General features: G+C 32.7%; 1 protein-coding gene and 1 long non-coding RNA gene across 2 annotated transcripts in view; both read left to right on the forward strand.

Annotated features, from left to right (window-relative positions):
* The first annotated feature begins 2,552 nt into the window (after positions 1-2,552).
* Positions 2,553-8,679, forward strand: LOC129223405 (uncharacterized). The gene is made up of 3 exons (XR_008580632.1): positions 2,553-2,592; positions 3,684-3,762; positions 7,118-8,679. It is a non-coding gene; the product is annotated as an uncharacterized LOC129223405 (long non-coding RNA).
* Positions 8,680-11,787: 3,108 nt separating this feature from the next.
* Positions 11,788-26,503, forward strand: part of LOC129233764 (ras-related protein Rab-24-like) — an 88,415-nt gene continuing 73,699 nt past the window's right edge. Inside the window, exon 1 of the mRNA XM_054867746.1 lies at positions 11,788-12,004. Coding sequence (XP_054723721.1) covers positions 11,976-12,004 — 29 coding nt within the window. The 5' untranslated portion in view covers positions 11,788-11,975. The remainder of the gene's footprint in view (positions 12,005-26,503) is intronic.

Raw genomic sequence — 26,503 nt, forward strand, 5'->3', positions numbered from 1 at the left:
AATATCGTCTGCAATTTGAATTATGCATAACTTCAACACACAGAAGAATCAAACTGAAGTATACATTATATTCGGAACTCCAGCGCTCGAATACGCTACCTTGCGGTGATTTATAAAACTGCGAATGCAACTAAAACATTGTCACGTTGCGCATCACGTGTGTCTGTTGACGTAAACACAGGCAGTTTGTTCTGAGTATTTATTAACGCAATCGATGTGTCTTAGTTTGCTTTCAGCTACAGAAATTAATTCGTCCCTTAAGTAGTATTCTCGAGCTTCTCAAAATAATGTTAATTTTCCTTATTTCATTCAAAAAAGTATTAAATGGTGGAAGCGTAAACAAGAAAACTCTGGATTAACAAAATTGGTTAACGTTATACCAGGTAAAATTTTTTATTATTTTGTATGAATTTGTAAGAATATGAGTTTATTTTAGTCTTAAATTAATTTAACTAATCATATTTTACAGCAGCATTTAGTTGGAATGGACAGTATGCAAAATATTTTCTTGAATTTATTATCGTAGAACAAAATGAAAAATGTTTAACCGAGAAAGAATTTACTTTATTCCTTTTATTCTCAGCTGAAAGGTTTCGCCAAATTTGTTTAGGGTTATAGTAGTTTTAGTATTGTGCAAGCAAAGTAGCCTTGGCGAGTTTTCGCGTTTTTAGTTAAACCATTTTTAATTTTTATCATGAGTGGAATAAAATGATAGTAAGATTACAGAATTCAATAAGTAAAAAGAAATAATGGTCAATCAACTGAAAAGAAAACTACCACCATATATAAAACTGTGAGTACACATTTTATTTATTTTGTTCTGAGTGAATTTGAATAAATATCAGTTTTTCAATTCGATGAAAAAAAAAACGAACTTAACAACATTGACTGGACACTTTTCCTTAACCTAATTCCACATAAATGATTTAAATAACCTTTGTTACTACAGTATCCTACTGAAATAGACAGTATGCAAATAAATTTTCTTGAAAATATTTATCGCAGAACAGATTGAAAAATCCAGAAAGAACGTTAAGAATTTGAACATTAAAAAATAAAAGTTCGCCAAAAATCTGTTTATAGGGTTATGGTTTTAAAATTATGTGAAAGAATAATGTATCTTGACAAGATTTCGCATATCAGGTAAATCATTTCCATGACGAATGAATTAAATGCATGATTTCTTTGGATATCCAATCATATAGTCATAGAAATAAATTATCTAGTGTTAAACGTTACTCTTGACAGTCTGCCACGTATGTGCACTATGTGACAAAAATGTCAACAAATGCCGGAAATGTCACGAAACTGAACTTAATATGTACTAATGTATAGAAAAAACGGTGCAAAATGAAAATGCTGTTCGAAGCGAACCAAAAATTTATGAATTTCGAATTCAACATTGTGAAAATGGCTGCTTCAGAACAACTTACTGTGTGTTCTGCATTAATTGTTTACTTTCGTAATACTTTTTGGTTTCTAATCTCTTTCTATATGGGTCAGAATAACCGAAAGACTTTGAAAAATCTTTTCAAATGAATAAAGCGAAAAAATCATACATAACAACAAAAATCACAACACTTTTAGCATTTTCTTCGTTACCACATGCGTTTGTTTTAGTTTTTAATTCCGCCATTAGACAGTGACTGCAGTGCCCCCTATAGTTCGTTGGAGTTGCGAATTAGTCAACAATATAACAACTTTTTAGTATGGCTAACAAAATTTGTGGTTGTTTCACAAAATAACATTGTATGTGACAAAACATAAGTTTCAAGGATTTTTCCCAAAAAATATGAAAGCCATAACGTATGAAGTTGAAGCCAAGCTTTCACACGGAGCATTTGTAAACAAATTTTATAAGTGTCAGTAGAAAAACTAATTCCACGACTTGCAACACTTAAAAATTTGATTCATCTTGTGTTCAAATAATTGTTTAATTAGACCAAGAATATCGTTCAGAGGTTAAAAAATACAGAACTTTATGATAATGACAATCGCGACTATTATAATGAACTTTGTTTTCAAACACAGGTTGCAAGCAGCGGCCTTGCGGGTTGCGTTCGACGAACCTCACCTGTCGACCGGTAAGTAACCAGTTACTAACCGCGTCGTTCTATGATCAACCGGTTACTGCAGCGGTTATTATTCTAAGCAGTTGATTGGTTGATTGGAGCACGTGATCATTCGTTGTCACGTGATTAACTAACCGGTAGCTCTCGGTCGTGCTCGTCGAACGCACTCGCGCAGAGCATAAGCAGCATTGCGCTGCGCAAAGAGCAGCACTGCGCCCAAAGTGCTCAGCGCCCAAAGTTCCGGCGCCCGAAATGCTCGGCGTCCAAAATTCCCGGCGCCCAAAGTGCTAGGCGCCCAAAGTCCCGGCGCCCAAAATGCTCGACGCCCAAAATACTCGGCGCCCAATCTTCCTAGATCTAGAGTCCCTATATGAAAACGTAGTTTTCAGAGTTGCGACAACGCGGTATCATTTTCCTATTGGTCGAAGACCGCCTGAGGCAGTGTTTCTTCTTCTCCCGTAGGATTAACATGGAGCGTATGACAGTGCTGTGGAAAAACCCAGAATCTGGAAAATTAAAGGTGAGTCCAAGATTTTAATGCTCATATTACTGTTCTATAATGTTCAAATTATACGTATGTAGCTTTACTTGAGTGAGTCCATTCCTATTTCTTTACCTAATGCGTAATTATATCAAGAACATGTGTTCCGGTGTGCTAAAATTCCCTTCTGACACTTTATTTGGGTCTTTTATAGTTAGTTTTCCTGTTAAATCGATTATTCCAATCACAACGTTATTGAAAAACAACACTTTAAGACAAGGCAAAAGTTTAAATTGTGTAAATTAAATTTTTTTAACGATAGATCTCTGTATTCGGTTTGGCGCGATCAATTTCGTGCTTGGCGACGAGTGGAAGTAAACAAAACACACACTTGTGATGTACGTGAGGATGTCTTAACATGTGATTTGTATTATAAATGTTGTATGTTGCAGAATTTTTTTTTTTTAAATAAATGTGACTTGATATTAAAACCCATTTTAACTTATGTTTTAATGTTAGGGCTTTTATTTTTGCCGATCATTGACAAAAATTGACTTATGTATCGTTTTCGATATTCCTTCAAGCTATAAAACTCCAAGTTAAATCTTCTCTTTATGCAACGTAAGTATTTACAGTGTCAAATTTTTGTTTTTTGAAAGGAGATGCAGAGGAAATAAAATGCTTATAAATTATAGAACTTTCAATGCTTGCTGGCAGTATCTTGTAAAAACATTTAGATTTAAGGAAAAACGATTTGTTATCATTTTCTGCCAAATATTTATTAGTTAAAAATTGTAAAAAAAAATGTCAATTCAATTATGAAATTAATGTCACCACATGAATTTGCAAAAGCTTTTGAGGTGGATATGAAGTAGAACACTTGCTTGACACACAGCAGTTTTTATCGATTTTTTAGGTTGAGCGAGCCAATTTAAAATGTACTATTTTATTAAAAATTTAATGAATTGTAGGCAGTTTTGGTTACTTTGGTAATTTACTCTTTTTTATTCAACAAGCATGTCACTCTCTGTGTGTTCCATCATAAACAGAAAACTGAGAGGTTCTAAGTTCGTTTCAAGTAGTGTGTTGGTACTTTTTATTATGCTCTAATTAGGGTTACTAATTTTTAGGTTGCCTTGTTATTTCCTTTACATGCTACTCTTTCTTTATCACCTGAAGAATAAAGTGCATGCTATCACCCCGCTTCAGGTTAGTAAAAATTTCTATTTTTATTGAGAAAATGATTTTTAAATAATTATGGCCATGATTGATACATAATTAAGTTTTAACAAGGGTTGAATTACCTTTGAGATCAGGACCGTTATCATGGGCTTTTGAGATTGTAAAAGTCCTCCCAGCCACAGCTCTTGTTTGTCAGAAATTAGGTACATTTAAAGTTTTGCATGTTGAAATATCAATACTTTTATGATAAAATGCTGAATCAAAGATTTTTTAAGTGAAACTTTTTATGCAAGGGCTTTGAAGTTATGATCCAATCTTTTTGTGTGACGAAAAGTGGTGGGGATAAGCAATGTCGGTTAGAAGGAAAGCAGTGGCTTGCTTGCCTTCAGGTATGGGAGAAAAGTGAGACATTACACTCTTCTCGCTTCCTTTCTCATTTTGTATGGTTGCATGTACTTCGTTCAGGCAGCACGGAGATCAATATGTACATTTGTCGTAAACAGATCATTTCTCTTCTTAAGAAGGAAGAAGATGATCATTATCAGTGGACACATGTATATAATTTTATGTAAAAATATGAATAAGAAACACAATCTGTTCAAAAGTGTTTGATGAATAGTTAAAATGTTTCACGTCTATCGTGTGTCATTATGACACAACCTGTTTCTTGGAATCAAACTTTAGAAGAATTCTACTCTTCTAGATCAGCAGAAAAATAAAGTACATGAAGCTCTCACCCCACATCAAGTTCGTAAAAATTTCGATATTTGGTGGGAAAATGATTTTTAAATAATCCTTTCTCAATTAATGTGGAGTTAAATTTTAATTAGTGTATAATTGCATTTTAAAATAAAGACTCATCGTGGGGTTTTGAGATTATCTGTAAAGATCAGGTTTCGAAAATATCCGATATTTTGATATACAGTCGAGTCCCGACTTACGCGAGGGATTCGTTCCAAGACACCTCGCGTAAGTCGAAATTTCGCGTTGTGGAAAAAGGTATGTGTAAAAACTTTTATAAACATAACCAATCATTTTAGACACGTGTAAACACAACCTTAAACAGTTAAAAACCTTTTCTTAACCATACCTTACTGTTTCTTACATAAAGAACTAAATTTTTATTTGTATTTAAAAAAAAGCCGTTTTATTCAACATGAAATACTGCCATGATGCACAAAAACAATGATCAATGGGAAAGAAAGACATAAAATAAACCAGTACTGTACGTATGGCATGTAGTAAGGAGAACAAATGCCCTATAGTTGTACCGTACAGTTGATTCAGTAATGATATTTGTAACTTAAAAAAAGTGAAAATGATGATTTATACTGCAATTATTCTAATACATTTTTAAATACAGTTGCTTCATTGGTTCTTTTATAAAGTTTCCATCTATGGCATTAACCCTCTTCCTGGTTTCTTTAATTTACAATAAAAAACAGCTTCCAGTTTCATAATTTTTGCATTTTGCTTGGATACTATTACTCGGTGAACTTTTATGGATTTCCTTTTCTTGACCTTTAATTTTACGTATGGAAGATTCACTCATACCGTCATACCTAATGGTTGTGCTACCCTTCGAAGCATTTTTTGGTTCAGCTTCAACTTTTCAAGAAGCTTTACCTTTTCTTTAATTGTCAGAAACGTTCTCTTTTCTTTCTATTTTCACCAACTTTAGATAAAGCAGCACTCCTAGGTGTCGTCATATTGCGTTAAATTTCGCATTTAGAATGAAAAAAAAATAATGGAAAATGAGAAGTAGTTATTTATATAAGCGATAAAAGACTAGTACAGTGTGGGTACTTCTGATCTGTGATTCTAAAGGGATGAAGGTCCGTTCACGAAATGAACTTACTCACCACGGTTCCTTTCCGAAAATTTTCATGTTGCGGGCAAGGAATTCGCGCTAGCTCAAAAATTCTTTACTGTTGAAAAAATCGCGTTATAGTCATTTCGCGTAAGTCGGATCGCTTTGTAGCGGGAGTCGACTGTATATTGGATATTTTGATATTCATCTGATGTTTTCAACCAATGCAAAGTAAAGTGTTTAGTAACTGCTTCCTTAAATCAGAGTTATTTATTTTCTTATATTATTATTATAATGCATCAACTTTAAAAGTAATTTTTCTTTCATTATTTATATTCATTTATTACATGTTCATTATTTTGCCTCACCCACTCAAAAAGTAATTCAATTGCATCCGAGTTCATTTCAACCACTCATAAAAATAAATATATAAATAAATAAATATTCAATTTATCAGAGCTTATCTTAATTTGTTGAAGTCCTTAGAAAATCAATACTTTTTTCAGGAAATAGAACATTGAAATAAAGGGGAATTCAAATGCTCTAAAACTGATTCATGTGGCCAGCTGAAATATCAGGTATAGATAAATGAATTTACTAAAAAATTAGGCTTTATTTTAAAGAATTCAAATTCAAGCATCAGTATATTGCATTCTCTATATTTTTACTTCACTTAAATTTATATATTAAAAACAAACAAAAACAGTTTATAATTAATTTCTTTAGTATGCACTCACATTTTTTCAATCACAATCACAAGTAAGCGCTTTGATGAGGTAGTGGCATTCACGTAAAAGTTTAAGACAGGAGTTCAATTTTTTTTTCCCGCAATCTTGACTAAAACCATTAAAAAAATTAATTCATAGTTTTCTGAAAAGTACTCAGGACTGCTAAAATAACACTTTCTGGAATAAAATTTGTTCAATATAACTGTACCATGTGATTTCATTATAGGATTTGTAGGACCATAGGAGCTATTTGTTGATCAAAAAATAAAATAAAAATATTAATTTTATTCAAATAATTAGAACTTGTAATGTCCCTTTGTCCAACGTGCCCCACCTCCCTCTACAATTTTGTTGTGAATATTCCTAAGTGAGGTGCAGAAAAAACAAGCAAGTTTTCTCACGTTTCCTAAAAAATTTAGAATCACGAACATTCATTACTTATTTTAGTCATCATAAACTGATTTCTCTTCTTAAAGGCAAAGATGATGCACAGTAACAAATATGTACATAATTTTATATACATAATTAAATGAAAAACAATCTATGCTAGTCAAAAGAGACTGATGAATTATGTAAAATATTCCCCTGTAATATGTGTTTTACTTTTTCAAGTGTTTTTAAAACACATCCTGTTAAATTAAATTTTACAACACACTTAATGCAAAGTAGTTGAAATACAGCTCTATTTCAATTAAAGTGTGTTTATTTATTTTACAGTTCTAATTTTATGAACTAGTTTAAAAAAACATTCCTGCCAATTTGTGTTCAGCCGTATTGATGATTTAGCACATTTGAAGAGTTTTACTTCTGCTTTTAAATTTATTTGCCCTTAATGTTTTTTAAGTTTCTTCCAGATATTCTGCAACTTGAAGAAAGCTCAACTACTAGCTGAACTATAGCCCTGATGCAGATGTTCTAGAAAACTCATGATAGTATTGTACTGTTCGCTTAAAGAATTGTATAATAGAATGATCTCCAATATTTAGTTTACAAGGATGTCCAGAAATCATTTTCCAAGTTTTCTTAGCATGACAGCTTTATCAAAACAAATGAAGTTGTTTAAAAAAAACAATGAACTTCCATACATAATATGCCATTCATGTTTGTTATGCTTCTTATTATGCTGATGACTTCAGGAAATTTGTTGCTAAAATGGTCTTTGGACTTTCAGCAATGACATGCAAACCAACAAAAATTCTGTGTTTAAATGCTGAATAGTGTAATTAAATGAAATTTTGATCTTCTTCATACAAACAGTGCTGTATTTCTGATTTGTCACGCTTATTATCATATTTATTATCATTCATTTGTATAATAATATTGAAATGTAAAGAGGTAAAACAAACAATAATTTTGCAACAGAAATTGAGAAATAGCTGGAATTCTGTTTTGAGTCTCTAAATTTAGAGTTTTGAATTTGTTTTGTAAAACAAATGCGTTAAGGTTTATGCTTGTTTGTCATGTAAAAATATTGTTTTCAATTTAGATTTTTAATAAATTTTTCGGTATTCAATGCAAGGCTAAAAAATTCAGGTATACATAAAATTATGAAAGATATATTTAGGTTTGTTTATTTCAGCATTAAATGAACAGTTCATTGATGCTTATTCTCTTTGTGTAGTTATCCAGAAATCCCCCCCCCTCTCAAGAAGAGATTTTTCTCCCCACTTAAACTACAGGGCAGGATTTGAATAACTGCAAATAACTCCAATTTTGGAAAGGATAGGTAGCAACTGTTATCTTAGTCCACTTCCGACTGTCAATGCACCTTCTCTGTTTCTGACTAAATTCTGGAAGCATTTTTCGGCATGTTGGAATATAGGTCATATTCATCCATCCATGATACAGGGTAATGAATGGAATTGCAATCTATATGAAAAAATCTGAACAAAAATTCAATTTATTTCAATCAAGGGTTTTTTTTTTTTTTTTCACAAACATTCACTTCACAAATAGTATAAAAGAAAATAAATTACAAGCATCAGTATATTTTGCCCTGTCTAATCGAAACTCCCTAATTGAGTAGATGGGAGTAAAGCCTATAAAAAATTTATTTTCTTTATTTTTCTATGCTTATAAACGACTGAAATTTTTGATTAAACTTGTGTTTCGTCCATAGTTATTAGTTTTAGTAAATGATACTTTGGAGTAAAGAATTTTTAAAAATTTGATAATAATAACCACATTTTGAACATGTGAATATTTTAAAGTTACGTTGCATTTCAGAAAACACAAAGATTAATCTTTGCTTATTTTGTTACTTAAGCAGTTATTGACAATAATAGTTTGCCCCAAAATCTATAAAAACTACAAATTCTGTTTTGGTACCCTGAATTTGATTTTCATTGCCTCATTGAGAAAAATGTCTCTGTTTTCTCTCTCTTTTTTTTTTTTTTTTTGTGTGTGTGTGTGTAAAAATGTTAGAAATTCTATATTTGTAATAAAGTTTACAGATGTAACCACATCAAAAATAAATTGAACATTAGAGACTTTTGTTGTAATCTTTATGTGGTAATGACCTGAACTGTTAGTATGGAATGAATGAGTTTTCTTCATGCTAAGTTGTATTTAAAATCTCTGTCGAAATTAAATGTAAACATTGCTTTTCCACAAACATTGAAAATAAGTACAAGTCCTCTACTGGTGCTGGGAATGATTTTTTTTCTTTGTTTCATTAAGAAACTGTCTACTTTCTTTTCTTTATAATATTGTTTTGATTTGAAAATATTGTTCAAAATGTAAGTAACAGATGCATGATGTGATGCAGAGAAATAAATAAATAACAATAGATACATTTGTTTCTTATTCATATGAGTTGAAAATAAGTCATGTTTCAAATTACACCCCCTCAACTCCTCAATATATAGTAATATAAAGTAATAATTTTCAACTTTATTCAAATTAATATTTTAACCAAGAGTGCCTACTGCCCTAAAATATTTAGAGGTTCTTGGTATTCTTTCTTTCTTTTTTTTGGGGGGGGGGGGGGGGAGCTGTTACCTCGTTTTGACCATCTACCTATTTCTAGTATTGAGCTTTCAAATTTTCCTTTGCATATTTTTCTTTCAAATTTTTAATTTAATGTTTAACTTAATCACATTTAAATCAGAAAATTGTACAGCGTAAACTTAAACATGCAATTTTAATTAGCATTTTTTTAAATAGCAAACCATTTTAATTAGTGATATTGCATTTTAGATGGTTACAGGAAATATTTTTAGATTTAAAACTCTTTACAACGTTTGCCTTTCCGAAACAAAAACAAGCAATTTCTAATGTGCATTATCTCTCGTTCATTTAATTATTTTCATTTTCTTACCTTTTTTTATCTCTTTATTTATTTTGAATCAATTAAATTCTAACACGTGGAGGTGAGAATTCACATGCTGCGAACCAAAAAAAAAAAAAAAAAAAAAGAAATGAAAATTATTACAAAAAAAAGAAAACTGTCGGCAGATTTAAATGGAAATATTTTTGCTGAAATTAAAAAGTAATAAATTATTCCTTTGTTTTAACTGTAAAAGGCATGTGACAGCAAAGTTGCACTTTTTGAAGATTAGCCCATTAGTGACTGAAGTTTTTAATTAAACTAATGTTTTCTTTTTTGAATGAAAATGCTGAAAATTTTGTGTTTTAAATAAAGTTTATAGATACAATAACACCAAAAAGTAAATTGAACAACAGAGATCTATGTTGTTTACAACAACAACAAGATTACAACAATAAGATCATGCTATTGATCTGAAAACTTGCATGAAATAAATGAGTTTTCCTCATGCTAAATTGTTTTCAATTTTTAGTTTTTGCTTTGTCATAAAATTCAAAATAAGTGCAAGTCCTTTTTTGGTGCTCTGAATTGTTTTAATTTTGTTTCATTAAAAAAATGTCTACTATCTAACTACCTTTCATTCTAGTATTGTTTTGGTAGTAAAATATTGTTGAAAATTTTGAATAATAGATAGTGTACTTTCAAGAAATAAATATAAAATAATGGAGACATCTGTTTCTTATGCATATAAGAATGTTGAAAAAATATGTCAAAATACACCCCCCCCCCTCCTTAACTTCCCAATTTATTTCTGAATATTTCTATCTGCATCTAGTTTCAAATAAAAATGACCTCTGATTAATATAATTTCAGTTTTCAACTTTATACAAATTAATCTATTAACTAGGTGTGCCCACTAAACCATTAAAATATTCAGAGGTTCTTAATCTCTTTTTTTTTTTTTTGGAGTGGGTTGGGGTGAGATAGGATCCCCGCAGTGTGGGGTGCCCCACGTCTTAAGGGGTCCAACGGCCTCTGAAATTAAAGAAAAAAATTGAAAAAAAACCTAGCACTAAGACTTATTTAACGTTACAAATATACACTGATGGCCTCTGGGGAGGGGCTATACAGATTTTGTTGCAGGGAGGCCTAAAATGTATAGATCCTGGCCTGGGTAGGATACCTTGTTTTAAGCTTCTACATATTTCTTTTATTACTCTTTCAAACTTTCCCTTGCATATACATGGGTGCCACACCCCTAACAGCACCCACCGCCCCCCCCCCCCCGTAGGTGGGCATCCTAGGCATATATTTCCTTTCGGAATTTTTAAGCTAATGCTAAACTTTGTTCCATTTAAATCAGAAAAGTGTATATTTTTCCTTTTATAGAAAAAAAATAAGTAATGCTTTTGATATCAATACAAGAAATATTTCTATGTTCAAAAATCTTTATAAAGCTTAATTTAATGTAGCAAAAACAAGCAATTTTTTATGTTCATTATTTGTTGCTTATTTATTTATTTTAATTTTCTTAATCAGTCTTTATTCTTTCATTCATTTTGAATCAATTAAAATTATAATTTTCGTTGTCTCGGAATCTTTTGATTAATTTAAAATTGATCGTATTAAGAGAATAAGGTTTAAGAAAAAAAATCTGCTCTTAATTTTGCTAACATAGGGCCATTTTGTCTTTTTTTAATGTTTGAATCAAAATCGAGCGTTTCATTTATTGACTGCATGCATTTTCGAATCCGCGTGCTTTTACATCCTTCAGAACCCGTTTCAGCCACTCTTCCCGCTCCCGCTTGTGACTATTTTTTGTAACGAAACTCGAAAGCGAACAAGGAGCCAATCTTGCAGCTCGGCGGCAACCCTATCTTCCCCCTGTAACCGGTTGCGTTTTCCGAGCGTAGCTGTTGTCGCAACTCTGAAAACTACGTTTTCATGTAGGGACTCTACCTAGACCGAGTCTAACTAGGGCTCCCTTCCCTCCCCTTTTTTCCGACTTTGACTCGGCAACGAGTGGTATATTACATTCTTCCTACAATAAAAGTTTTCTGTAAAAAAAATAACGGAACTTGCCTTTTTTTATTTGCTAAAATTATTTAAAAGAATTTGGTTAAAATGGATATCTTATTCGGACGCGATCTTCTCTGGGTACGTCAGAACGCTGTCATCACTGGTAAAAGTTTCCGACAGCGCCCGTGGCTAATTTTTTTTGTGAAAGCAATGCATCGTCTGCTACGGAGGGAGAAGGAGAAGCACGCAAGAAGTTGCTATGGCTGGACGTGATATCAGCAAGGGTTTTTCTGGTTGTGCGGAAGTGTGATTGTAGTGGTGAATGATCTAAATGTTTGCAGAAGTTTATTTCATTTTGGTTTCAATGTATACAACATATAAAAAACTGTGAACTCCAATCTGTGGGACGTGTAAAATGTCTGAAAAACGAACTATGAGAAAAGCGTGAGTACAATAAATGAAATGAATTGAATTGTGCATTTGTTAATATATTTTTCGCGATTTTAATGTTTAAACAGGAAATCGTAATTACATGGTTAATAATAACGACAACATAAATCAGGGCTCCCCGCTGAACAATGTTTTAAGGCATTTTTATTGCCCTTTTGTGCGGTTGTTTGAAACCATGCATACACATACAAAATAGTAGGATACAATTAGTACTTACAGTGGCTCCCAAAAGTCTTCGTACACCTACGACTTTCAACGAAATGAGCCCCAATCCATTGGTTAGAATTAATATTTCGAAATAGGTATTTAATTGTAAGATCTATGATCAATTTTTAACCAAACTACAGGAATAATTTTTTAAAAAATTGAAACTTAATTTTTTAAAAAGCAAAAACCAAAAAGTGCCGGAAATTTTATCTCACAAAAGTCTTTGTACACTTTGTAAAATGTCTATATATTATTGAATAATCTAACTTTTGATTAAGTTATTAATTAGTAGAATATTGTACAGTATTCATAACACCTTTTAAACGTCTGGGAATAAATTTCATTCTTTTTCTTTCTTTTTTTTTTGCGTAATTTCTGAGTAAGTGTTCAACCACACTTCGAGTCTTACTGTTTCTAGTTTCTAGCTCTATTTTCGTTTTAAAGCCATGTTTTCGGAATCTAGCCTCCAGATATCTCTAAATACGTTACATTAAGTTAAAATCTGGAGTTTAAGGAGTATTTTCTAAACTTTAGGACAATTTTCGAGGCACTAGACGCAAACGTTGAAAGCCGTATGCTTCTTATCGTTATCTTGATAAAAAACAAAGTTATTTCCAATAACCAAATTTTTGGCTAAGAGTTCAAAATGTGTTTTTAAAATATTTAAAGGAACAGTATGATTCATTATTTCATCAAAAAATTACAACCTACCAAGTCCTGATGCTGATATGCACCCTCACACTAGAACACCTCCACCGTCCTGATTAACTGATCCAAAGAAGTTCTTAAGATTAAGTTCCTAATTTTTTCTTCTACTTACAGTTATACAACAATTTAACCAAAAATGTTAAATTAATTTTTATCTGTAAGTAAGACATGATTCTAAACGTTTTTAGCTTATTTATCATTGATTTTGCGACGAAAAGCGTAAGCTTTCTGTTTTTCGCACGACCAAGAAAATTTCTGCGGAAAGAGGTCCCATTTAATCCTGCTAATCAAAGATCTTGGCGAACAATTTAGGTGAAAATTAAATGTAAAATGCTTCATTTAACTCTATAGAAACTTTTACAGTACACAAATGTGTATTTTTCATAATTTTTTTAGCTTTAAATCTCCGATCACGTTTTGTCAACTTCGCCGGTTGCCCTTTTCTTACCTTGTTTTTGGTCCGATTCCTTTCTTTAAAGCATTTTATCAAGCACTTTACTATGCAAACAAATAAATTAAATAATTTAGAGACATTTCAAACCAATTTACCACTGCTGTGGGGAAAAAATTTAAATTTTGAATGGTTTTTGCGGTTTTTTTACGAATTCCAGCCATTGTACAGTATTAAGCACAATATTAAGGAATAAATAAACAAAAAATTAAAGCCAAATGACTTGTAAGGGTCAACACAATGCAAAAATATAAATGAAACGGCATATGAAAATTTTAATCATGAATATATTCGAAAATATTCGAGTGTACGATGACTTTTGTGGCGTGTAATTTCTCTGTTTCTTCGTTTTCTGACCCATTTTAAAAAGTAGCTAAGTCAATATTTTGAAAAAACCAATGGGTTGTATTTAGAATGACATAGGAATGATGTGAAAAAATATTGGACTTAATATTCAAATTGAGTTTCGAGTTATTTTGGTTTTACTGAAAAATTTCAAAGTGTACGAACACTTTTGGGAGCCACTGTAAGTATTTTGGGAAATTTTTCCTTGAGATTATTTTTCACAACTCTTAGATTTATATTTCTTGTTTCTCTTATGTTTGAATCGGTTAACGCTTTTTATGTTGCGATTCCTACGTATGTAAAAAAAAAGCATCCATAGAATTAAGCATGTACATATGTTGTAGTTAGTCATGATGTGCAATTTGCGTTCTGTATAGCTATGCGACCATTACAAAACAGTTTTTAAATATGAAGTTGTGATTTATGAAAGTTTTGTGAGTAAATAAATGCTTGTTTCACTGACTAATTTTCGTAAGATTCCAATCTGTCAAGGTATGTGGGAATTTTAAAAATCATTATAGTTTTGTCTTGTTAAGAATGCATGAGACACACATGTGAGAATATATATGTAATAACATAAAATATGGTGCTTTACTGCAGAAAAAAAACCCTGGATGAAAATATTTTGCTTGATTTCAAAGTTCAAAATAATTATGCAACTATAATAATGTGTTGCAAGATTAATGTCAGTACCATTTAGGTGACACATTTCTTTGAGACGCAAGGCTTCTTATGCATGTTGATCTGAAATAAATATTGTTAGTTGTCCAATCTCTTTAAGTGATGAAATCCAGAGCACATTTATTGATAAATCAAATTTGAAAGTATTTTAAACTTGAAAATGAGCCATAATAGGTATTATGTCGCATTCAAAAGTGCGTGTGAATTCTTCTGGCAATATGTACATGTCAGTTATTTATATGCATGTGTCAGGGTTGAGTTTTGGACTGTCCGAAACTTCTATAATACAGGACAGGTGGTTTTTACCTTCTAAAATTGTCTTAAACTGTCCAAAAGTATGTAAAGCTAAATGAGTGCAATCTAATCAATTAGTATTTTGGTGGTAATTTAGTTTAGAAAATGCCATGAAATGGCACCATAGTCAAGAGAAGAAAACCTTCACATAGCTGTAAAAGACTCGCAAATATATTTATATATTTTATTTCAGGTCAAAAATTATCATTTATGCACTTAAGTCAATGACTGCACTGTATTTTGAATACTTTCATTCGCACACATGCATAAATGTCAAAAAATTTAGTTACTATTACTTTAGTGAGGAAAAAAAAAACTCATCCGTACAAATTGAAATTTTCAACGAAGTATTCAAGTTCTATGTAACTAGATTACAATCAGCTGTATAAATAAGTTGCATATATATATTTATACTTATTGAGCGATCACGATTGCTTATTGTTCTCACTTAACTGTTTTGATGTCCTATCATTTTATTTTCCCACCGCCACCCTCCGCACCATCACCGTCGACCGGCTCCTCCCGATGCTGCTCCTATAGCGAAGGCCGTCTCCAGGTTGCATCCATGTCCTACACACACGCGCATACATACACAACTACACACGCTTGCACATATACACACAAACACTTACACACATATACCTACACACATACACAAACACATACACACACGCATACATACAGACACCTACACATAATCGCATACAAAAACATACACACAACTATCCACACATTCATGCCTGCACACAGACACAAATACATATGCCTACACTCACATACACATACCCCCTGCACACAAACACACATACCAACTACACACAAACACACATACCCCCACACACAAACACATACGCCTACATACACACACTCGTGATTGCGAAAAACATAATTTGAATTCAAAATGTCAAAATTCAAATTAATATTTATGAATTTTTTTTTTTTTGAGCAATCACGATTGCTAATTGTTTTCACTTGACCGTTCTTGATGTTTGGTTCCTTTTTCAACCCCACCATCCTCTGCAGGCGCGACTCCTATCCGGTAGCCGCTGCTCCTGGTCGGTGGCGTCCATGTCCTACACATACGCACGCTAATATACATTAAAACTCACACACGTCTTTATACTTATACACACACGAAAACCTACAATTTTATGACCACTTTACCCCACCAGACCCTAAGAACTTTATTTAGAAGTCTAAGTGCCATAATTAATACTTTTTAATTGATATCTCACAGCTAATTTTTACTGGAGATTTATGTTAAATAGCCAAACTTAAAGACGGGAAGGTTATGAATCCATTGATGCCTGGTTCGATGGTCAGTTCACCCGCGTTCGGGAGAAGTAACTTGGACATACATACATACATAGGTACATGCATTCAGTTGTTAATTATAAAAGGTGAAATAGGTTTGGATTTTGGAACAATATTTTTTGGAAAATTTTAAATATAAACTAAGATTTAAATGTCAAACAGAACTTTTGGACGGGGGTGGGGGCGAACCCCCTGCCCCCCCTTGTATACGGCCCTAACACATTCTGTTGTACCATGGGAAAATCCTCATGATTCAGGAAACATCCATATACTTGAAGATGATGAAGGGGCCATGAAGCAAGGTTTGTTGATTTAAATCAGCTTAATTAGAAATCATGACTTAAATCAAGTGATTTTTTAAACGAAATCATTGGTTAAAATCAGTTGATTTTGTTTTTATAAATAAATTTTGCATTTTTAGAATGTGTTGCTCTAAATTTAACTACACTGCATTATACGATCTTAACTTTAACTGGCAAAACTATATTGACCCCTCTTTTTATGTGTAACAGATTTTTTGACTCTTGTAATATTGCTTTTAATCCAAAATTACAGTACGGAACAAAATAAAAATTTGAAGTTTTTCTTATACACCGTGACTAATATAGTCAAGAAAAGTAATTGTTCAACGTCAATTTACATTAAATATGTACATGCACATGGAATCCTTATTTTTAAGCAAAGCATGCAACAAAATTATATCTTATCTAATAAATATAAGGTATTTTAAAATCTTTAAAAAAGTTATTGAATATTTAGAGAGCTTATTTTAAGATAAGCTGAATGGATTCATCCAGTATATGAAATATATTATGTTGAAAATATAAAGTAATTAATGTCTACAAAATTTGAACGATTTAAAAAAAATCTGACTTTTATTAATTTAAAAAAAATCGCAAACCCTGCCATTAAACAACCAAATTTGATTAAAACTTATTTTTGAGTACCTATTGACAAATGTGGAAAGAGCTCATGGCATGGCAAACTTTGGTAAAACCGCCCCAGAATTAGTCGGTGGAGTTTGTGCAAAAACATTTCACTTCCGGATACTAGTATGAAATTTGGTACAGCACTTATGTTCATATAAGAGAGCAAAAAAACACCGGGAGGCAATTGATTGGAGGTCAAGACTCCCCTGTGGTGACGTTATCAAAATGGCCACCATGTATCGGTTAATACGTTAGTTTAACTGCTTAGAAGTACATAATACGTCATTATTTTGTAAAATTCAAATACATTATCTGAAAGCCATTTAAAAAAACTCTTCAACAGTGCTTAGTTTTATTTTCTACTATTGGTACCCGCACGGCTTTGCTCGTAGTAGAAAAATTAAAAGTCATTTGATTCACCTGTGTATTTACAAACAATGGATGATGAATTTTTCTCCAAATTGCTATGTTAATTTGCTCGGCCATTTTACGGTTCCTTCCTTCCTTCCTCAGTTGCACGACAGCCCAGGGTTGGCCCTTGCCTTCTCAACATTTTTTTCATGTTACGGTTCCACGTTTTGATAATTTTGTAATTTAGTCGTCCACGTTATGATAATTTACTCGGTGAAATGTTCTTAAAATTGAAATAGAAAAAGAAACAAATCGAATTTTCGAAATATCGCTTCGAGGTGCACACCCCAAGGCTACAAATTAATTTTGTACCGAATTTTGTGAAAATTTGCCAAACAGTTTATGTGCTATGCGCGTCACAGAGAGACATCCGGACAGATATCCCGACAGATATCCAGACAAACTTTGAGCTTTATTATTAGTAAAGAAGATAAATAGTTTAATAATTATTACAATATTAACGTGAAAATTGATAGGAAAACAATGACTTTCTTGTATTCTGCGATATTGGGGTAAAATTTTTACTGTTATGCCTGCATTATAAAAGAACCTTTCCAGTTTCATTAAATTTAAATTTGTACTTCATCTTTTAACACTTTTTGTCAGTATTTTACTTTTATATTGAATGAAAGAAAGGTTAAAATGCAGAAATAATCAAAGTCACTGCCCCAAATGGATCGAGAACTTAATTATTAATGCTATCGTATAATAAAAAATTTTTGCTAAAATGCTTACATTTTAAACATATAAGAGAAATAGATGAAAATTACATGTTTTAATACAAAGAAAAAATACCTACGTTATAACAAAAAGTAATAAAGTTTTTTTGAAAGAACGTTTTACGTATTGCACTGACCCTCACAACTACAAAGAAGTGTACAATCCAGACCTGATTTGACGCATTGACAGCGTGTAGACATCTCTTTGCACTTGCATGATATAAGTTCCTGTTATTTCTCCATTGTTATTTCGGGGTGTGCATACCAAACAGGTTTAAACTCTTCACCGATTTTTTTCCATCTCCATTGATATGGATCCAAGAGCTGAAAATTTTGCTGAAGACATTTTGTCCATAGTAAACACTGCAATATCGCTCTCTTAAGGTGATGCAGAAGAACGTTGCTCGATGGTGGAATACAATCAACTGGTCTGTTTTGCTGGGTGAAGAAAATTCTCTTAGCCTCATTTACGGTTTCCATTGAGCTTGATGAATGATACGTCAGGACTACGAAGCGCTGAATAAGTAGGAAATGCTCATCGTCTTCATTGATGCTCTGGGGTACTTTAGTATTGTACAAAAAAACTTTGTTACCATCTCTAACTGCCATCCACATTTTCCATGCAGTACCTAATTTTACCAATGCTGGCAAAACTAGACACCATGTGCTCATGTATAGGCATGGGAAAAGGCAGAAGATCTGGAACACCTTGTGGAACTTAACGGTGCAAAACGTGGATGCGGAGATACCGCAGATATTTTCCACTTCCATACTCCACCCATAGCTCTTGCAGTTTCGGATTTAGAACATAGCAATCACTACATCATCACTGTCAACAGTTTTCACGGTGATCTTTGCATGACTCGAGTATTCTATTGCATGCTGCAAATAAAGGAATAGCCTCGCATCGGCTTCTTCGTGGGATACGGGAGACATGGTTTCAAAATTGTTCTTGACTGAAGCAATTACAGTGTCTTTGTAGGAGCATACAACCTGCTTCCCATCTGGTAGATCCATCTTCACGAGATTTTCTGTAAAAAATTCGAAAAGCTCCTCTTTATTTTTATCTTTCGCAAGAAATTTAGTAAATGACTTTGGTATCAAAACATTGGATTTAATACTTATTTTTGGTCCAGATCCTCTCAATTGTCTCATGTTGCTTTTCAAACTTCCTTTTGAATACTGGTCAAAAACTAAATCTACCTGTGAACGCTTTTTAGTCTCATTAATATGTACGGCTTCACAATCTTATCGCAGTATTGTTGGAAAGTTCGAGTAGACTTAGGAACAAGCATGTGAATCAGTGCAGCCCCATCAATGAATAATTTGGTTCCGGAATAGCCGTCAAAACCAGTCCAGTTGATTGGACGATACAAGAAACTACAAAAAATCAGTAATCCAACGTCAGAAAGCACAAATATTGCAAAATATTGCAGACACGTGTTTCGGTGTTACAAGGAACACCTTTTTCAATGCAAAGAAATGTGAGCTTCTGGATGAAAAGTCATCCGAGAAAAGCAACACGGTGGAACAGGAGATAGTATAAATATCAAAAACTAGAAATTAAACAAAACAAAAAAGATAAAATGACACCTGGAGGCAAAATTTATTATATAATTCCACCAGGAAAAAAAACCGTTAAGTAATAAATTTTCCAAGAAAACCCATAAACAGTGCAAAAAGTCCAAAAATGAAACCACTCAGAATAAATTAGCAATCAATTTACCAGCAGGAAAAACTATGTATGAAAGCAATGTATCAAATGGAGAAATGCATTTAAGAACAAAGTGAAGGATAAACATATTGGAATTAGTTAATCACAAAACGAAATAAGAAAGCAAAAAATGAAAAAAATAAAAGTAAGAAATGTACGACGTTTACATAAAAATAATATAAAAACTAAACCAATTTTAACAAAGGAGTCCACACAGAAGAAAAATAGGGAATTGCAGTAAGATCATTGACTAAATTAGAACGGTTCCTCAGAATGTGGAAAGATTCCCAAAAATCAAGATCCAACGAATTGGGGCATTTTTGGATAATTTGATAAGAGTTAAAATCAAAAGAATGATTTGATTCCCAACAGTGTTGGGCAATACTGGATTTATTCAGCTGTTGTTTCCTCACATAGTTTTGATGTTCTTTTAACCGAAATTTCAAAGAACGGCGGGTCTGTCCGATGTATCCGAGTCCGCAATTGCAAACAATTTTATAGATCCCACAACAATTAAGAGGATGAATAGGATCTTTAAGAGAAGAGAAAGTTTATTAATAGGAGAAAATACCACTTGGAATTGGAATCGCTTCAGAATCTTAGCAACCAGAAAACTAATACCAGGGAAGAAAGGCAGAACAACTAAATTTTTAGTGTTAAAAGTTCTATTAAGAGCAATATTTTGAGATTTTTTGCAAAGTTTTTTATAAATGGAATCAACTAAGGTGGGCGGATAACCTCTATCAACAGCCACAGCTCTTAAATAGTTGAGTTCCGCATTAAGAAGCTCAGGTGAAGAACAAATATTCATTGCACGATAAACAAATGTGTTGAAAGCTGAATATTTTTGATTAGGAGGGTGAGACGATAATCTATGTGGGGGTAATGAAACAGCAAAAGGTTTGCGATAAACTGTAGTTTCAAAACCGGACTCAGTTCGAGAAACGAGAACATCCAGAAATGGAAGGCAATTATTCTGTTCTTTTTCACAAGAGAATTGAATATGAGGATCAATGGAATTTAAAATAGATAAAGCATCATCAATGCTTAGTTGATCGTGATTCATAAGAACAAAACATTCATCAACATAGCGAACATAGAATTGAAACTGTAGTTTCTGAAACAACTTGAGCTCAAAGTAATGCATGTAAATATCACTAAGGATGGGGCTAAGTGGGTTTCCCATTGCCAAACCATCCGACATTGTATAAAATTTAGCATTAAAAACAAAGGAACATTGCTTTAGACAAGTATGAGTAAGGAAAACTAAATCCTCAATTTCCTTAGAAGTAAAATGAAATTCAGACAGTCTACTCTGAAGGCATAACAATGAACCCTCGACCGGAACGTTCGTAAATAATGAGTTCACATCAAAAGAAGCCATAAAAGAATTATTTGGAACGCAATTCTGAATTTTTTTGACAAAATCGATAGAGTTTTTTACAGTGAATACATTATAACTCATTAGAGGAGAAAACACAGAGACTAAATATTTTGCAAGTTTATAAGAAGCCGTACCAATATTGGAAACAATCGGCCTGAAAGGAATGCCAGCTTTATGTACCTTAGGTAAAGCATAAAATCTAGCGCAATTAGCAATAGAAGGAATAACTAATGCGACGACCTAGCATTCAATGCAATTAGCATTCCTTCCTAACGAAGGAATGCTAATTGCATTGAATGCATTTCTTACTTTTATATTTTTCATTTTTTGCTTTCTTATTTCGTTTTGTGATTAACTAATTCCAATATGTTTATCCTTCACTTTGTTCTTAAATGCATTTCTCCATTTGATACATTGCTTTCATACATAGTTTTTCCTGCTGGTAAATTGATTGCTAATTTATTCTGAGTGGTTTCATTTTTGGACTTTTTGCACTGTTTATGGGTTTTCTTGAAAAATTTATTACTTAACGGTTTTTTTTTCCTGGTGGAATTATATAATAAATTTTGCCTCCAGGTGTCATTTTATCTTTTTTGTTTTGTTTAATTTCTAGTTTTTGATATTTATACTATCTCCTGTTCCACCGTGTTGCTTTTCTCGGATGACTTTTCATCCAGAAGCTCACATTTCTTAGCATTGAAAAAGGTGTTCCTTGTACCACCGAAACACGTGTCTGCAATATTTTGCAATATTTGTGCTTTCTGACGTTGGATTACTGATTTTTTGAATCTTCAGCACAAAGGTATTTATTCGTTATACAAGAAACTACGTCGGAGTATTTTCTTGTTTTCCTAAATTTGCCAAGGTTGGATATAGAAGGTGGACACGAGCTGTTTTCATGAGAAAAAAGCTATTTTACATCCATTTGAATTGCTTGGAAGGCAACATATCGCTTAGCAAAAAGAGTGCTGCCCCTCCTCAAAGCAACAATGTTTTACTTGTCTTTGGACTGAACAGAAATATTTTTCTGTTCATCAAGAGGAGATTGTTTCTTTTAATTACGTCATGTATGGATAATTTTCTTAACACTAAGCGATCTTCTACAAATGTATTGAATTAGTTTGCACTAAATCACAAAAATGGCACTTTTTTCCGAGAGAATAATTTTGTTGCTGTTTACTGTAGTTAAATCGTCATCTTCGAAAGGATTCCCGGATTCTTCAAACGTTTCAACTGGGCTGGAAACATGAGTTTCATACCGAATACAAAAGCTTCTAGTATCTTCATGTATCTGGTATCTAACTTTTCAGTAGTTACGTCAGACTTCAGGCTCTGATTTTCTTCAAACTCCCCAATCATGCGCACAACTTCCGGTCCAGCAACCATCCATTGTATTAATGACGCCTCATAACTTAAATGTGATATATTAGTTGATGAATTTTAAATTAATTTTTTGCTTTGCTCATGCAAATGGTCGTGTGTCATCCTGAAAAATTTCCTCTCAGTTTTGGAGCCAGATATATTTCCCCTATGAAACTCCTGAAAAATAGCTGGATGGATCTCTGGAGATTGCCTCAAATTGAACAGAAATACTGAAGGTCATCGGGCATGATTTGTATGATCAAGAGCAAACATCCATGGACATATGTTCTCAAGAGTTACAGTAAGTGAAGAGTGAGAAATTTCCTTGACGAATAGTGCGCACCAGATTTAAAAGTATAGATTCTAGCTCCATGGTGATCTTCCAGTACTTAAACTGAGTCGATTCTTCTGATCTTCGCTTAACCCAGACTATAAATGTTTCGTCTATATAGAAGCATGGCCCACTGAATAGATTTTAGCAGGGCGTAGGTAGGATCTAGATTACAAACACTCAATTCATTAAATATTTTACTTTTTCAAAAGCACATGAAAGGAATGATTGCAAACTATGTTAGTATTTTGAGGTCACATGAACCAATTGAAGGAGAAAAATTTATTCTAAAAAATATTGCGAGTTTTAAATACGTTTTGTTTATTGAAAAGGACGTAAAGGAATGAATACAAGCTAATATGATAATTTTAATGTTAGATGGAACCAATAACTGAAGTTATCGATTTCAAACCGTAATAGAATTATATGACCCACCTTTATTTGATATTATTTGCTACAGCATTAACCAGTCAAATATTCAGTTATTGAAAATTATATCTGATAAACATATCACTATGGAATTAATTATTTCTGAGAACAGTAGAGCTGGAAAGAAACTAGCTAGGCAGACTGCAATCCAAAGTTACAGTTTGTTGGCGGGAAAAAAATAGAGTACTCGTTCTGATTCTTGCCGCAGACAGCAGACGTTTGCACTTGCAGAAGAATTGAATTAATATGTTACAATACATATGTGTATTTAATCCGGTAAGGAATTTTTAATTAAAAGTTTCAAAGCGGGTTAGATGCGGCGGAACAGCTGGAACAGTTCAATGTGAATGTCCAACCCCCCATGTAGTTACGTTATTGCAGTGAAATTTTTTAAACTGTTTACTAAGGGGGGGGGGAGAACAAATTCCTAATTTTTTAGTTTATTTTAGAGCCTTTATTTAGTGCACCTATTTTTTTTACGGAAGAATGATTTCTAATGACGTTATGAGTAGTTAAACGAAACTTTTCTCCTTTTTCACGACAGCCATTTTGATGACAGAAATTTTAATAACTCTAAAACTACTTGTCTCAGGAGGAAAAATCAATCTCTGTTAAATAGCTCTTTCAGATGATACACATTCATGTCACAATATAAAGATCTGTAATGTAGTTCTAAGCAGTTAAACGTACGTACTTACCTTTCCAGACGGCCATTTTGATGACGTTAACTGTAATAACTCTTAAACTATTTGTGATAGGAAAAAAAGTCAATCACTATTAAATAGCTCTTTTAAAGCGCTTTTAAATTATATACTTTAATATCGCAATATTAAGATCCATAATAGAGTTCTAAGCAGTTAAACGAACGTACTTACCTTAATCAGACGGCCATTTTGATGACGTCATCACAGGGGGGTTCATGACCTCTGATCAAATGCCTCCCGGCGGATTTTTGTTCTTAGATATATATATATATAAGCACTGTGCAAAATTTTAGACTGGTATCCGGAAGTGAAATGTTTTGGGTATTTTTGTCACAAACTCCACGGACTAAATCAGGGTTTTAGTCAAAGGGGGGGGGGGGCTACTAATTTCTGGCCACTTACACTTCTTTTATGTCCAGAGGCTATTGAGTTAACTTCAAGAAGGCAGGAAACGCGTCACTACTGCGGAAAACTTGGGCAACAATCTTGGTAAATAAATGAAAGTAAAATTTTTACTAAAATGAATTTTTGAGAATTTGTCATTAGAAATGCCTGGTGCTTAACTTAAACGGGAGCTTTAGTGCTTCGTTAAAAATTTATGTGAATTTTTATATACAGTGGCTGCCGTTTGATTCAATTAGTGGTTTATTGAATCAACCGCTTTAATGAATCAAATTGTCAAAAACAACAAAATCCGACTTTATTGAATCAGCCGCTTTATGGAATCAAAACTGGTTAGAACAAACGTGATTCATATAAGCGGCGCCTACTGTAGTGTTTGAATGGTATTAATGTAAGAAAATATATGGCAGTGCTGGAACTTGTCATTTCCTTAGGGGAGGCGAAGACAAAATTTGCTGCTCTTTACTTACAACCTCTATTTTAAAATCATAGGACTCAAATAAAACTTTTGTTAATAAATCCAATTTCCAATCATTGCAATCACAATTTTCATTGCAAACACAATAGTTTAAATACTCTTAAATTAGTAATAGGCAGGGGCGGACTGACTGACTTTGGCTCAGTCGGCAAAAGAATATTTTGGCCCACTTCTGTAAATTAGTCAAGCAAAGACATTAAACTACCACTAGTTCCTATTTTTCTTTAAGTTTCTAAATCAAGATTTAAAGTTCTAAAATAGAAAATTGTGAAACGTAAAATATAGCTGACACTGACACATTTTTTATGTGCCTTGAAAGGATATTTATGGTTATAAGCCTGAAAAGGCACATCTTTAGGCTTCTATACTAACAACATAGGAAGGACACGAGGAAAGAGATGAGGAATCAGGTAAATCCCTCCGGAAATTTTTTGAAATTTGTTGATCTATATAGGCTTAAGAAAAGAATCGGGACACAGGGTTCTAGTTCCCTTCCAAGTCATATTTTCAAAGTTGATATCAAAAAACACAATTTTACAATTTTTGGTAGCGTTAAAAGAGAGGGAAGAAAACAAGGGGGACTTCCCACAATTTTGTTTTCTTAACTTTTTATTTTCAAAATTGAAATTCATTTTAGTCTATCTTTGTTTACAATAGAATGTCGGAAGTTCTTCCCAGAATTTCTCCGAAATGGGAAGTTTTAGAAATGCAATTTTAGGCTACTCTTAGTAAAATTAATGGAACAGAGAAGAATGGGGAGCTCTACAAAAACGTTTCGACTTTGAACTATTAAAAAACGCAAAAATATCTTTGGTCATGTTTGAGAGAGTAGAAAACTCAGTGATCTCATATGGAAGCAGTTAAAAACTGAAGCATACTTGATCCAATTTTTAACTACAATTCAGTTACCACAGGGAATCCGGCGACTCCGCCGACATTGAAAATTTAAAAACATAATCTCATAATATGTTTGGGAATATTAAAAGGAAAAAAGACAGTTTTCCCGAGTGTATCCCGTAAGATTTTTTTGGAGGGTGCCGTGCCTTAACTCTTTTAAGCTAACCTTTGACCCTTAACTTAATCAACCCTCCTTGCCCTTAAAAGTTTAACCCCCTTAAAAGTTTAAACAAATTCACAAAAGCAAATTTTTTTCCAAAAAGTAAAGATTCACACAAACCTGTCCTTGAAACATCCCTTCCTCGTTTCAATTACTTATCCATAAGAATATGATTCGAATATATCTGAATGTTTTTTGCATTACTTTACAACTAAATATCAAAAAAGCTTTTTAATATTTTAAAAATAATTACCATCAAAACACTTGAACTTTGTATGTACCTAGTATACCAAAAAGTAATAGAAGCACCTTTTTTATTCAAAAAAAAAAAAAAAACTTCTCTACCCTTTTATCCCTTTTATCTGAAAGCGCACTGTCCCTTTTTTGGTCTGGAGGAAACACTAGTTCTCTCTGGGCATTTTTTTCTGAAACTGAAATCAATTTTTGGCTATTAGTGCAAATAAAAGGGTTACGAAGCTCTCCCATGAAAATTTCTATAAGTGAAATTCTAAGCTGTCTTTAGTGACTTTAAGGGAATGCCTAAGGTTCGAGGACTTTGTCTGGCCATTTTTC

This window comes from Uloborus diversus, chromosome 1 (genome assembly GCF_026930045.1).
Source record: "Uloborus diversus isolate 005 chromosome 1, Udiv.v.3.1, whole genome shotgun sequence".
Taxonomy (NCBI): Eukaryota; Metazoa; Arthropoda; class Arachnida; order Araneae; family Uloboridae; genus Uloborus; species Uloborus diversus.